The following is a 15,328-nucleotide window of genomic DNA, read 5'->3' as shown; positions in this document are numbered from 1 at the left end:
TAAAATTTACACGTGCTAAGACAAACATAGTTTAATTAAAATTGAAATGCTGAATTAAAATTTTGTTTTAATATATTGATTTCAAAATAATGGACTAAATCAAGTTTTCAATCTATTAAAACTACATATTTTTTAAACCTAAAGTATTTCAAGCTCATGAGAACAAGTTATTGTTGATAAAAAAACCTTTTATGAACTTATGTAAATCTTAAAAAAATTTAACCAATTTATTTGATAAATCAACGAATTAAAATATTTATTTAAGTCTTTAAGGATTTCAGTAAAGAACATTTTAATTAATTAAAGTACAAATTCAACCTATTAAAATTCTCTTAACATAATCAACAAGTTTTATATTGTGGATTATCTAGTAGGTATGTCTAAATCCTGTTCAACGTTCCTCATTATGTAATTCATTATTTCAAAATTTAATTTCAATTAAGTTAATTCGTTAGTATTTTTGTAATATTTATCTTATTTGTAAGAGATCAGGGTGATGTTGAGAAAATGATAAGTGTTGATGCGCATATTGATGATGAACTATGATAAGGATTCCGTGATGACGAGCAAGTGGAGCATGCGCAAGGATTTCCAGAAAGACCTTTTAATATGTCATTGTTAGTAAATTTTGTTTACCACGTGTTATGTGTTGTAGGGTTAAGGAAGAAAAAAATAAACTTTTATTTGACCTCGATTCCTGAACTGTGAAGACTATATTAGATGTTCAGAAAGAAAGAGTTACCATTTTGATATTAATGTGTATACGTGAATGCTTTAGTTTGTTTTAGATATTTGGACGAATTGTCCCAACAACATTGAACAAAACTCGATTATTGTCTTTTGATGATACATTTAACTTGAAAGTTAAATGTTGAAAGAATTAGGAGGACATAGAACAATCAATCACGGTTTGTGGTCGGAAACAATTGAAGTGGCGGAAGGACACAACAGAAAAAGTGAAGACAAATACGGTTTTTTTCTGCACTGTTTTGTTTTCGTTTTGATAATCACAGCTGATGAACTTTTCAACTCCGTGCGAACATAATTCTGAATTGAAACAATCAAATGTTTCTTATTCACTCCAGAAACAGGTTGCTCAATGACATAATGGGAAAAGTAAAGGCCGCTGAGTGGGTGGGCCTTATCTTCTTCTCTTAAAATGTTGACTAAGCACTCTGAATATCAAATCATTGTATTAACCTTCAACTATCTTTACAGGAGTCCTGCAAAACCAAAAATAATTGAGATTAACTACAGGAGACTCAAAATATGCAGGAACAAGGAAGAAACTCTGACATCGTTACTTACCCAAATGGACTTTGTTTGATAGAAAGCAGTTCAACGTCCAACTGCAGTCCGACAGTTACAAATGGTAAAATTATTGAAAAAAAAAATTACTTCGACAGGAAAACAATAGAATAGAGACTTCAGCAGTAGATTAAGAGCCTAAATGATGATATAGAAAAATAGCAAATGACCAAATTTTCTATCTTGTTAACTGTGCTTTACCCTTCTTTTGATTATAGAACCTGATATCTAATGCAAGAAGGGGTAGGCTACAGTGGAGGGGGGAAAAGGGTTCGGTTGGGTGAAAGAGGTCACATCTTACTTTTGAAACATATCTTCGAAGTTTGGACTAAAGCAGTTATTCAATGCCCATGAATTTCCGTTTGACAGCACAAAGAGGTTCATTAGAACTTGTGTTTTACTGAAAAAGATACCTTATCAACCAAGCCGGTTAAATTTGTATTAAACTGTTTTGGTAACAGAAGGTTCCGGTCAAATCAAAGAAACCATAAAAACATTCTAGTCTTGAACAATAATTGGTTGGAATTGGTCTTACAATATGTAGGAGAACGGAGCTAAAATGTGAATTGGAGCATTCAACGTACATGAACAAATCTTAACAAAGAGATCAGAATATCTCACCTCTATCGTTGAATTGGGAGGGATTTCTTGCACTCCCTTGCTTCCATAGGCAAGTTCAGGAGGAACAATCAAGAGTCGCTGCAAAAATACTAATTAAATTACAGCTGGATGAGGCACATGATCCAACCAAGAGTCTAAACAATTTGCAACCCTTTCAAGCTAAACTATTTACACCCATGCTTATGACAGCTTATGAGCTTAACAAATTTAGTGAGATCACCAACTTATAAAATGATCATCTTAGAGGTCTAGCTGTTGACACAATAAAAATATGTAGTTTAAACTTTTACATATAAAATCTTTGAATACTTATGTCACAATAAAATATGCAAAAGCTAAAGCAAAATAAACCAAAATCTGTAGCAGCATAAATTCCACTTCAATGTAGTTGTTCAGCCCTTAGTAGAGGTCCAATGAACTATGAAGCTTCCCATCAAGTGGATAAAAGGCTTTTACAGTTTGCACACTTCATTTTATTGATTATCAATATTTTCATTTGCATTCTTAATAAAAGAGAAACCTGCTCCTACAATTTGTTCTCACCTGGCCTCCAACTCGCATGCCCTCTACTCCTAAATCCAACCCTTTAAGGACTGTTCCCCTCTCAGATTGGCCTACATCAAATCCATAGGGCTGCAATAATTTAAGCATGTTTTCATCAGCCGATAAGCAAATTGTCAGAAAAAATGCATCATAGTAGTACATTTGATCATCCAGAATTTTCTGCAAGTGTTATCAATAATCATCTATGAATAACAAGGAAATGACATGGAATTAAAACTCTTATTGTCAGGAATCAAGTTGGACACACATTGCATTCAGCAAACACGGTGTAAAAGAGGAACTTCCTTGTCTATATAAGGAAGAATCTGTTCACTTAGACCAATCAACTAAAGGATAAATAGTTTTTGAAATTTGAATCTCAATAGAAATAATGGAAATGATTGGCTTCATTTTCTCATGCAATTGCATTTGCATTTGATGCTTCTGAACAGCTAGACTAATCAACCTTAATATCACAAAATACAAAGAGTTGAGAAATTTGGCTTAGTTACCGTTCCTCCTCCAACACCCATTCCTTGTCTACTAGTCATGAAGGTGATACTCTTCCATTTGGCGACATAGTGAATCTACAATAGGATAATCTGATTAATTCTGAATTCTTAGTAATAGTTAATCAAATTAAAATCAGGGCATGGGAGGGGAGGGGGAAAATGAACTGGTAAGATCATTATATATGAATGAATGCATATATGGCAGCACAACAGAATTAAAGAGAGAAGTTGTTTATTCAGTTTGAAGGAACTCAAGTTTGTGAGGCACATTAAAATAATATTTTATTGTTAAGGAATTTAAAAAAAAAAATCTCATTAGAGATACTCTTGTTTGCTTAAGTACCAAAAGATTTGAGTACTAAGATATGACAGTTTCCCCTTTCAAGAAAATCTTGATTTGAGTTGGTAATAAAACCAAACTACATGGTAATCCCACACATTTAGTTAATGACTTTCAACAACATGCAGAAGCACTAATGAGTGAAACATTTTTAACTGGGTCACAACCGTACTGCAACACGAGATCCCTTTTTAGCCTCAGCTCCATTCCCAACCTTCAAATCATAGTACCTGAAGATATCACAGTTTCATCACACAGTAGCCTCCAACTAGCAACACATCTTTAAAATGCAATCAACAGAAAAAATAGTGCAAATTACGAAATTTTAAAGATTACCGATGTAAGTAAAAACAAACTTAAGACCACTCAAATGCTGCCAATCAAAGAAAAGTCACAGATTCTGTTTCTCTATGATACAGAAAATATTAATAAATATACTAGATGGGGGAATTCTTATTGTGATGATATCTATTAGAAGAATTTCAACACACTTTAGTCATCAGAATCTGATACTAAATGAGAAGGTAGAAAGATTCACAATCAACAAGTTAACATAAACTCACTTCAAGCCATTGGGCAAGGTAGTATAATCACTTTCGGGAATTTTTGCTCCTTTTAGCTGCAGAAAACATAAGAGTGGAAAAATTCCGCTTATCAGAACCAACATTTTTCTTTCAAATAAACTAACAAACCAGAATAATGGGGACACATACAGCTCTTCTACTTGTGCTAACAGCTCCAGCCACATCACATGCATAGACTCCAGCAACTAACATAAGATAAAAACATTTAAGCAAATCACATGGAATGGAACACAGAAAGGGAATATTCCAAGATAGTTAACTGATAACTGACCAGTTGTGAGGAGACAACTGAGTAATGCTCTCCTTCCTTCAATACTTAAAGACACTGCAACTGGTTCTGCTGCACTGTTTTTTGAGGAAGAACATGAGCAGTGGCATGGTAATCTGTATGAACTTTTGTTGTTAAGTCTTCTGTGTGTTCCTGTGGAGTTAAGGAATTGCCTCAGGCTAGTTTGAATTGAAAGAAGTGTATGGAGAAGCAGAGAAGAGAGAATTTACTTGTTAAGCTAAGGGGGCAATTGAGAATCATAGGATGGTGCTGATGGTGGAACAAAGAGAGTTCCATGGTGTTTGATTCTTGGTTGATACAGTGTGATCAGAATCTTGTGCATTTAATTTTCCTTTGGTATAGTTAGAGAGGGAAGAGAGAGAAAACACAGAGAGGATAACGTGGTTAATTCCATCCACAATTTTGAAGCATCAAAAAATAATATTGGATTCTTGATATAATTGATTGATATTGATGTCACTAACAAACATTTCCCAGAATGTAAACAAATTTTGTGAGAACAACGAAAATAGAAAATGAATTCAGTAGATCTTTTTATTTATTTAACTTTTTTTCCCTTTTGTTTATGAAATAAATTAATTTAACTTTCAATATATCTGTCTACCCATTCCCGTATCTTGAAAATATTAAGATATTAATCATCAACTAAAATGAGGTGGCAATTTTAATAATAATATTTAAATAAGCCGGTTGTAATAACTGAGCTTTTTATAAGTCATTTTCTTTTTCTTTTTTCTCTCTAATATAATATGGATCATAAAAAAATAAAAAAATATTATCTACATAATAATATTTCCATTAAATAAAGTGTCTATTTTAGCTGGATTCTTTTTAGTAAAAACATAATCTCATAAATATTATAGCCTTTTTTTCTTCTAACCTTTTTTTCTTCTAATTATTTAACAAGGTAAATTAACTTGCTTAGCTGTTAATTCGTATTGGTCTGTTCGGACTACTCCATCAACTAATGAATCAAAGATGAGTGGATTTGTCCATCCTTCTTTACTTTTAACATTTTTAAAAAAAAATTTCATATTTTTAGAATTACAATGGGTGATCGGAAATGTTTATATACAACTTTATTTACATAATTTCTTTATAAATTATTTAATTTATTAAAGTATTATTAATATTTATTTTATTTTATTAGACATTAAATTTTTTTATTAAAATATTATTTAATTTTATTGTTACAATTTTTTATTGTAAAAAAATAAAATTAATGACTAAAACAAGTAAATAATTCTAAAAAAAAAGTAAAACTTAAAAAAAAAAAAAATTGACGGCCAGCTCTTCAGCCCATTGCCACTCTTAGTATTTGAGCAAGAAGACAAATGTTTCTTTGAGGAATTTTTTTTATAGTGTATTTTTCACCATAGGTCTATGTTAAACTTTTATAAGTTAGATGAATTTTCATAACATATTTACAAATAAAGATATGACTGGAAACAAAATTTATTCGAGATTTGCAAAAAATAAAATAAAAGAAATAGATAAAACGTGTAAATTAAATGATACAGGGAAGTACAAAAAAATGTTAAAATGCCTTAAGTAAGCAAATAATAGCTTAAAACTAAAAGAAAGCGATAATGAGTTTCAATTTTTTAAAAGATCACTATTAGTTTTTCAAATTGGTAGACAGCGAAGACCGAACAAAAATTGATCCAACCTATTTTATAGGCTATTCAAGCTAGCACATTGTATTGGACTTATTTTATAATATATGCTCTATCAAGTGGCATGATCATGTGTTTTTTAAACTCATTAAAACTAATATTTGTATATCATTAATATCAAACTTTACACTTTTATTTCAATATTCATCCATTCTACAGCATTTAACATGTGTATATTTAAGACTCTGGCTAATATCGTTCAAGTTCAAATAATTTCTCATTTTAATATGCATGTGTGCCTGTTTAGTGTAATTTATTTAAAAAAAATCATTATTTTCTAAATCTAGTTATTCCCAAAAACTTAACTCTTAAGTTTCCAATATGAACAGAGACCTTGGAACATAAATAATAGACATAAAAAAAGTTAATATAATTGACATTAATGATATTATAATTAAGATTATTTGTCCTTTAATTTAAACTGTTTCCAAAATGTAATCTTTAACCATGGCAAATCTAACAAGAAATTGGATTAGTTTGTGTATATTTGTTATTGCTGCTAAGTTCCACGTCTCTCAATAAAAGGCTATATGTTTCATCTTTGCTTTATAATTAATTATAGAAAAATATTTTATTAACACCCTCTGTCACTAACACATACTTGATATCGTTAGTGTGATGACATTAATTGGCGTTGTAGATGTGACATTTGGTGAGGATGTGACACTGGCTCTATATTATAGTATATGACCTGTAACACATGCAAAATTGGTTACCCGTATGTCTGTAAGTGGTTACCTATGTGACGTTTATGATCACCCACTCTTCATAAAAAAAAATTTAATAAAAATAATGTATTACATCGGTTATATAACTTAACCGATGTAAAAATCATATATTACATCGGTTAGAACTAAGATGGTTTAATCGATGTAACAACCCTACCAGAACTGATTACCCAGCCACAGGTTCCTCCACATATAATAGCACACGTAAAACTGGTTACTCGTATATCTGTAAGTGGTTACCTATGTGACGTTTATGACCCACCACTCTTTATGAAAAAAAATAAAAATTAATATGGATCGTATATTACATCGGTTAGATGACTTAACCGATGTAATATGGGTCATTCTGAGTAAAAATAAATAAAATTATACTGGTTGTTTCTAAGAACCGTTGTAATATATTCTTCTTTGTCCTATTTTAAAACTTGCGCTCCTCATTCACACGCAATTTCATTCTGTTACGTCATTGCCACGTTTGCAACGTCAAATGTGTGTCATGTGCAGAGAAGTGTCAACTTATCGGAACTCTTAATTATAATTATAGGCTACCATTCATTCATTCATTATGTAACTTAGAATACACATTTAAAGCAGAAATGTACAAATTATTATGAAATGGCATCACCATTTATTTTGCAACAAACGCAGTGTCCCTAGGCATCTATGCCATCATCCAAGTTTCTTTATTGTCTAGTAGTATCCTTAGCTATATTGTGTTGATCAAAACTTAGATGCTGTTGTTCAAGTGTTTTATTGTTGTTTTTGTATAAGAATAGGATTTTCGTAAGAAGAAACTTCAATTCTTATTGAAAAACAACATAAAAACACTTTGGAAAGTATCTAAGCTTTGCTCAATTATGATCATGACTTGGTCTAATTATATTTGAGATTTTGCTGGGGAAAAACTGGCATGGTATTTTTGACTCATCAAGCACTGGAACAGAACCTTGAATTTGAAGAAACTTGAGGTTTATAGGAAACAGGAGTTTCTTTGATAATTTCAGTTTTCACTCTTACCTTTTCACTTCCTTCAACCCACCTCTTCAGCCTCGTAAGCAACTTTTTCCTTTTTGAAGAAGCATGATCACTCTGAGCAGAATCGTTGTGATGCTCCAAGAGGGAATAGTTCAACTCATGCTCTGAATCATACTGCACAAATCCTAAGCCTCCTTCAAACTCCCCCTCCTCATGAACTCTATGTTGCTGCTGATTTTCTCCATAGTGGCTTACCAACTCTTGCCTTAAACAAGTATTGACCCTCCTCAAATGAATCAGCTCTGCAACTTCAGTTGATCGTTCCTTCTTCACCTCCTCCAATTCATTGAGAACCTTGTTGTAGTCTTCCTTACTTACATCTCCTGATTCCACCTCCAAATAATATTTCAATGGTTTTCTGTGTGTCTTTTCCTTGCACAGCTTTGATGCTTCTGCTTCTGCTTCTGCTGTTTGAAGCTTCTTCACAACCTCCTTCTTCTCTTCCTCCAATTGGTCCAAAATCCTTCGTAGCTCTCTGATTTCACCCTCTAACTTGTTAATGACACAGACCCTTGTTTGGAAGGCCTCATGGTTTCTCAATAGTTCTTCTTTCTCTTTGATCTTCCAAGCCTGCCCCTTTATCAAACGAGATTTGGCCTTCGACTCCCTAAGTAGCCTTTGAACCCTCCCTTGAAGCACCCTATTCTGTGATCTCCAATACTGAAGCTGTTCAATAACACTCATGTATTGGTCTACAAAACTCTCCAACCTCATTGTCTCAGTCTCTACGGTAGAAATCTCTTTGCTCAAGAACTCAGCACGATCATTCTCCAACGACACCATGTTTTTGACTTCAACAAGTAGAGATTCTTGTGCCTTCATTTCACAATACAACTCAAACTGCAAACGCAAGGCCAATTCCCTCATTTGAAGACCTTCAATCTGGCTTCTCAGGCCAGTGATCTCATGTTCCAAACACGACGTGTTGTCATGGATCACCAAGCTCCTTGAGAGAATACTACTATTCTTAGGACTAGATGATTCTCCATCTTCCACATAAGAAAAGTTGTCAAAACTCCCATGTTTAGTTCCGTGGTGACAAGTGATTTTTGGAGAATCACATCCATTTTCTGGTGAAGAAAAAACTTTAGAAGACAAGTTTTTCTTTGCCACTATCCATGCATAGATGAAACCAGCCAAAGATGCAGCCAGGGGAACACCAGCTTTGAGGATAACTGGCTTCAAGTTCTCTGCCTTCAGTGGTATGAGTCCCATCAAGAAGAAAGAAATTTGGTTTGAACTGAAAAACAATGGCAAGAAAATATGAATTTGATCCTTGTTAAGTGGTAATGGTTTGAGGAAAGTTGCATAAGTTTGTTTATAGGAACAGTGATATGTAACTTTTTGACCACTCCAAAAGACCTTCTACGGCACCATCAATCCCTCTTCCTGCTCTAAGGAATCTGATTCCTTTCCGTGTCAACCAATTGCACTCACAAATTGATATTTGCCATGTCGGGGCTTCTTTTCTTCCATCAACTATGTGTGATGTTATATTATTAGTCAATATTATATTCTCCATCTGTTCAACCACACATCAACTAAACGTGTAAACACTTTATCAACCCTTTTTATTTTTCTTTCATCTTTCTCATATATCTTTTCTTCTCTCTCTATTTCTCTACATAACACCTATTCTATTAAATCTCTTAAAAGATACTCCTTTTATATGTTCATATATTCAAAGATTCGTATCAATATATCAATTATGACATTTTATAATACGTATCAATTATGAATTAGAGATAAAGACATTTAATAATATAAAATAATATAAATGATACAAAATTCACCTTATAAGTTGATTTTATAAATTTAAGTTAAGTTTAAAGTTGACTTCTTCTTATAGTATTAAAGTTCTTTAGAATCTATTTCAGAATTAGTTTATTTTTTCAAATCATCTACGACATCTTCTAGTATAAACTTATAAAAAAAATAATCTCTTAATATATGAATTATCCTTACCTTTAACATGAATATTTAGTTTAATTCAATAACTTACCTCCTAATATTTTATTTTTCAACCAAATTAATTAGTTATTAATTTAAACGTCTTGGGCCTTTCTTAAAAAGATTTAGGGATTTTACTTCCTGCGCCCCCATTTTTAACCTACAATGTCACAATTTTCAAAAATGACTTTTTACCCTTTTTTTAAGTGACTTGGATTTCCTGTTATGGAAATTTGTCCAGAGCACGTTTTTCAAAGGACAATAAGATTTTCAAAATTAAATTTCTGGAACGCATGAAATACATTTGGGAACAATTTTCTTAGAGTAGGATTTTCAAAACAAACTTTTTGGAATGTATATAATACCTTTTGAAATGAGTTTTGAAGAACAAGCTTTCTAGAATTTTTTTTTTCTCTTCTTCATCTTCTTCTAACTACAACATACTCCTCTTTTTCTTTTGGCCCATCGGATAGGTTGAGTCTCTCCTCATAACAAAATAGGCAAATTCTTCGCGCTCATTTGTACTTTTATTTCTATACTTGATGGATTATGCCATGTCCTTTTTTTTCACTTTTAAGTGTTTTTTTTTTCACTTTTAAGTGATGATGGTTGCTTGTGGTGATTGGTGATGACTGATGGTAAATGTTGGTGGTTGAGATAAGTTTTGTAGTGTTTTTACGGGTAATGATTGTATTTTTGTTTGCTTATATTTTTCACTTTTTATGGAAGTCACAAAATCCAGAAAAAAAAAAAATCAACAAAACACAAAAATAAAGTACAAAACTAAAAAAAATATTTTTTATATTGAGAAACGTTAAATACAACGTCGTCAACTCTCATACAAACTCTAATGATAAAATTGTTCTCTCAAACATTGTGATTGAAAAAAATAAAAGTGTTGCAACTAGAAATGAGGTATGGTGATGTGGAAATACAACTGAGATTATTTAAAAATATAAAATTATACTTTATTTAAAATTATTTAAAAAATTAAAAAGAGTTAAAACTAAATTTTTATTATTAATATGGAAATGAATAAGTGAAGTTCGGAGTTGTAGAAAAGATTTGCTATAAAAATATTGTGGCGACATAGGAAAACGGTATCCGTGAGGGGCTAAAAAGCTTGTGCATGTGCAGCAACACTCCGTTGGTCAAAAGATTCTGATTGAATCCAAGAAGATGAGATTATTCTATATAGGACAAAGATATGGGTACTACCCAATATTTTATACAACCACATTATAACTTCCAATATTATTATTTTAATATTTTTTATATTATTTAATTACAAATTTATTTTTTATTATATATATTTATTTCTAAACCTATCACATCAAGAATTATATACCACTGTCAACTTATCGTTTTCCTTACATAGGAGCTCAAGTGAGAGATGAGAGGCAGAATTGGTACAACTTTTGAGACCTGTGCTCTTCTCACCTACAATAACTTCGATCAATCTTTTGTGACACTCTTATAAGTATTTAAGTTTATAACTAGAACAGAAAAACAATTAATACAGGAATAAAATTACATGAGAAAAAAACAATAGAATAGCAAAAGGTCCATGTTCTTTCACAAAATGTTCGTATGAGAAGTAAATCACAAGATTAAAGTAATATTACTTTAAAAAGTGTTGTTAAACTCAATTTTATGTCTCTATCCGAGGATAAAATATTCTGAGAAAGAAATAGATTTGATTTGGTAAGTTTTGGTTTTTGAAATAGAATGATATTAAGATTTTGTTATCTTATTGTTTTTTTTTTCTATTAAAACCACTTTAATGCAATAAAATAAAGCTTCGAATTCTAAAGGTTTGAATCTATTAAAACTATATTTTAATATGTTAAAAATACTTTTAAGTGATTTTAGTTGATTAAATTATTATTTTAATTAATTAAAATTATATTTTATATGTTAAAATTATTTTTAAGTTATTTTAATTGATTTAAACATAATACACGAAAATGATTTGAGACTTTAGTAATTTTAATCGATTAAAATTAAGTTAAAACTATTTGAGTTTTAAGTGATTTTAATCAATTAAATTATCATTTTATTTATTAAAATATTATTTTTTATTTTTTCAGTAATTTGAAGAACATTTTAATTTATTAAAATATAATTAAAAAATGGGTTTCGTAATATTTAAAAAAAAATCACTTTAGCAAATGTTTAAATCAAGATGAAAGAAGAACTTTTATATGATACAAAACAAAATCAACATATTTTTGGTTCAAAGTCTTCTTGATCTTTTTCTTCCTAACTTAATCTTTCCTTCTTCCATTTGCTTTGATAAACTTAAAAGGTGTTAGAGAAGAAGAAGCTTGTGCAAGCATGTCCCATGGTGATTCAAGTTTGTATTTCACCAAAAATCCAGAAAAACATGTAAAATAATAATATTTTTGCAAAAAAAGAATTAAAAAATGGATTGAGACTTATAAATGAAAAATGACACACCACCTTTCTCTCCTAATTAATCATATTTTTTAAACTTAGGAAAAGACACATGCTAGATCCTAAAATTAAGTAATGATCGTTACATCTCCGAGAAGCACACATGGTGCATGAATTAGTTAAAAGTCATGTGAAGTAGTTACAACTATCATTATACTCATGAAAGTGACGTGTGGTGTTAATAACTCTTCATGTGACTTTCCTAACTTATAAATTTTGTCCCACATGATTCTTTCTTGAATTGTATAAAATTTTATGATCTAGGAGTTCACAAAAATTGGGAGCCTATTCTATCTTCTTGTACTTCTTTCATATTGCCTCTTATGAATCTCTTTTAAAAACTTTTTGAAATCTTCTTTTTGTCATGCTTCTTTTTTTAGTTTTATTTCATCTTCTTTATCTTTAACAAGTTTTTGCTCTTCCTTATTTACACCATACGTGATTCACAAAAAAAGATTGTTTTTGAATTACATTTATGGAAAACTCATGAGGTTATGTTTTTGCAATTTTGAGAGTAACCTCTTCACAACATTAATTAGGCATTTTTGGAGTGGAAAAATTATGGATGATACCATAATTTTCACTTGAAAAGTTTTTTTTTTTCAAATTCTCCTCCATGGCAACTTTCAATAGAAATAATTGACATGTTTTTATTGGTTTAAATATGTTTATAGAATTTGTAAAAAATTTTGAAAGTGTTCAATAATTTCACTTATAATTGTCTACCATGACTAAACTATATTTTTTTATAATTGATAAACATATTTCTAGTGGGACCAAACAATTCCAAGGTAAAAGGTGTTAGAGAAGAAGAAGTTTGTCCCATGGTGATTCAAATTTGTATCTCACCAAAAACCCACAAAAACATATAAAATAATAATATTTTTGCAAAAAAAATTAGAAAATGGATTGAGACATATAAATGAAAAATGATACACCACCTTTCTCTCCTAATTAATCATAACACATGTGTAGGTTTTTAAAATTAGTAAATGACACATGGTATGTCCTAAAATAAAGTAAAATATCATCGTTAAGCATAATATATGGTGCATGAATTAGTTAAAAGTCATGTGAAGTAATCACAACTATCATTATACTCATGAAAGTGACATATAGTGATTAATAACTCTTCACGTGACTTTCCTAACTTAAAATTTTTGTCCCACGTGATTCTTTGGTGATTCTTGGATTGTAGAATATTTTATGATATAGGAGTTCACAAAAATTGGGAGCCTCTTTCTATCTTCTTATATTTCTTTCATATTGCCTCTTATGAATCTCTTTTGAAAACTTTTTGAAATCTTCTTTTTGTCATTTTTTTTTAAGTTTTATTTCATCTTCTTTATTTTTAACAAGTTCTTGCTCTTCCTTATTTGATGGTGTTTAAGAGTTGATTGTATAGTAATAACTTTTTGAAGTTAGTGGGACCAACTATTCTAAGGTTAAATAGTTTAGACTCAATATAGGATCTTGTTGATATGAACCAATATAATCTTTCTTTGTATCTTCTTTTATTTGTGTTACGATAAAATATTATATCATTCTTGTTTCCAATGTAATTGCATTCAGTTTTTCAGACTTACAAGAAATTTAAAAGAACATTAAGAAATGGTACTTTTCTTGAATAAAACTCAATTCAACCCATCTTGGTTTAAACAAGTCATTCATTCTTTTATAACATATATCTCAAACTATGACACATTCTTCAATTGTATGGCTCATGTTTTAATGTCATGATAATTTTTCATTGGGACATCACTTGCAGGGAGGGCATAAAAGTTTGTATAAGCAATAATTCAAGGTTAAAAGACTCTTGAATTATTGCATATCTATTGGAACTATTGAATTATTGCATATCTATTGGAACTATGTGATGTGTATGCATCATATTTGGTTACCCATGCAAATTTTATTTTAATTAACATTAATGGACTAGGATCCAACCTCTTCAACCATTCTTGACTAACATTCAAATTATTATTTGGAACACAATTACTCCAAACTAGACAACATAAATATTTCGTGTAACGTAACCATTTTTAAAAAAAAAAAGAATTATCTAAACGATCGTATGATTTTGACCATTAGAGACCAAAAAAAAGAAGTTAATGTTACGTAAGTTTTTTCTAACCTTTTTAGTAAGAATAAAATGTATAAATTATGATATAATAATTATCATTAAAAGAATATGTTATTATACTACAGATAAATTTGAAGATAATCGAGTTATTTGTTTTTTTTTTTTAATAAGTATCTCAAATGTGAGTAGATACATTATATATATAAAAAAAAAAGTAAAATTGTTAACATAAGCATAAACTCGTAAGCTAAGCCAACTTCCTCATCCTTGAAAAATAAAATAGCAAATTTATGACTCACTTTAATAATAATAATATATATTAGTATTTAAGTTAAAAATAAAAAATTAAATTAAAATATTAATATAATAATCATCAAAGTGAGTATTTTTTATTGGAAGGTATCAAAGTATTACTCCGTAACTAGAAATTGGTCTTAGAGATCGAGTTTCAGCTCGAAGAGAAGCTAATTTTCTTAAGTAAATAAATTGACAAAAATGGTTTCTTGAGGAACAATTTATTTCCTTATATATATATATATTAAATAAGGAGAAATGTCATTAATATTGTCTCTAATTATGCGGAATTTATTGAAAATTATGATTTAAAAAATGTCTATTGAAAAATAGATCCCACTAAAACTTAAGATTTTTAATGCATATCGACATCAGTGTTAATGAAAGTGTGATACATTATAAAGGTGAGAGGCCATGCGTGGGGTATTATTAAAAGTTGAAGTCCTCCTCTAACACTACCCAACTAAATTATTTGCAATGACCAACTATTCATAAGAAAAGACACATTAATCATTACAAAAAATGAAAATCACACTAGATAGAACCAAACAAAATGAAAATTTAGTAGTTGATGCATATTACAAAAAAAAAATATAAATTAATACTAGAAAGAACATCATTACAACAAATAAAACTAAGTTTATTGTCGATCCCGATATTAGAAAGTTTCTCAGTATAATAATTGTCTATTTGAAAATTTTGAAAATATTTACCTTTAAAACATTGTAAATTTTTTAAGATACTTCATCTATTCTTCAACAATCTTAAGAAAAATAAAATAAAAACCAAAAATAGAATCATATTCTAGCCACAAACAATATAACTATGATCTTAGACAATAGTTTTAAAATGTTTTTTAATCCAAATAATATTAGACATCTTTCTAAACATGATTTAGAGTAGGGATG

At 29.9% G+C, this 15,328-nt stretch overlaps 2 protein-coding genes across 2 annotated transcripts; both read right to left on the bottom strand.

Annotated features, from left to right (window-relative positions):
* Positions 1 to 957: 957 nt before the first annotated feature.
* On the bottom strand, positions 958 to 4,609 carry LOC137830314 (peptidyl-prolyl cis-trans isomerase FKBP16-4, chloroplastic). The gene is made up of 10 exons (XM_068637579.1): positions 4,407 to 4,609; positions 4,180 to 4,329; positions 4,038 to 4,093; positions 3,888 to 3,943; positions 3,497 to 3,554; positions 2,985 to 3,059; positions 2,473 to 2,562; positions 1,930 to 2,007; positions 1,309 to 1,349; positions 958 to 1,223 (listed from the first exon to the last, which is right to left on the bottom strand). Exons 1-10 carry the CDS (start codon positions 4,471 to 4,473, stop codon positions 1,196 to 1,198), a joined length of 699 nt encoding a protein of 232 aa, XP_068493680.1. The 5' UTR covers positions 4,474 to 4,609; the 3' UTR covers positions 958 to 1,195.
* A 2,520-nt stretch (positions 4,610 to 7,129) lies between these two features.
* Positions 7,130 to 9,114, bottom strand: LOC137830313 (protein CHUP1, chloroplastic-like). The gene has a single exon (XM_068637578.1). It carries the CDS (start codon positions 8,849 to 8,851, stop codon positions 7,529 to 7,531), a length of 1,323 nt encoding a protein of 440 aa, XP_068493679.1. The 5' UTR covers positions 8,852 to 9,114; the 3' UTR covers positions 7,130 to 7,528.
* Between the last annotated feature and the right edge of the window lie 6,214 nt (positions 9,115 to 15,328).

This window comes from Phaseolus vulgaris, chromosome 7, assembly GCF_000499845.2.
Source record: "Phaseolus vulgaris cultivar G19833 chromosome 7, P. vulgaris v2.0, whole genome shotgun sequence".
Lineage (NCBI taxonomy): Eukaryota > Viridiplantae > Streptophyta > Magnoliopsida > Fabales > Fabaceae > Phaseolus > Phaseolus vulgaris.
This window is presented reverse-complemented; position numbering and strand designations above follow the sequence as displayed.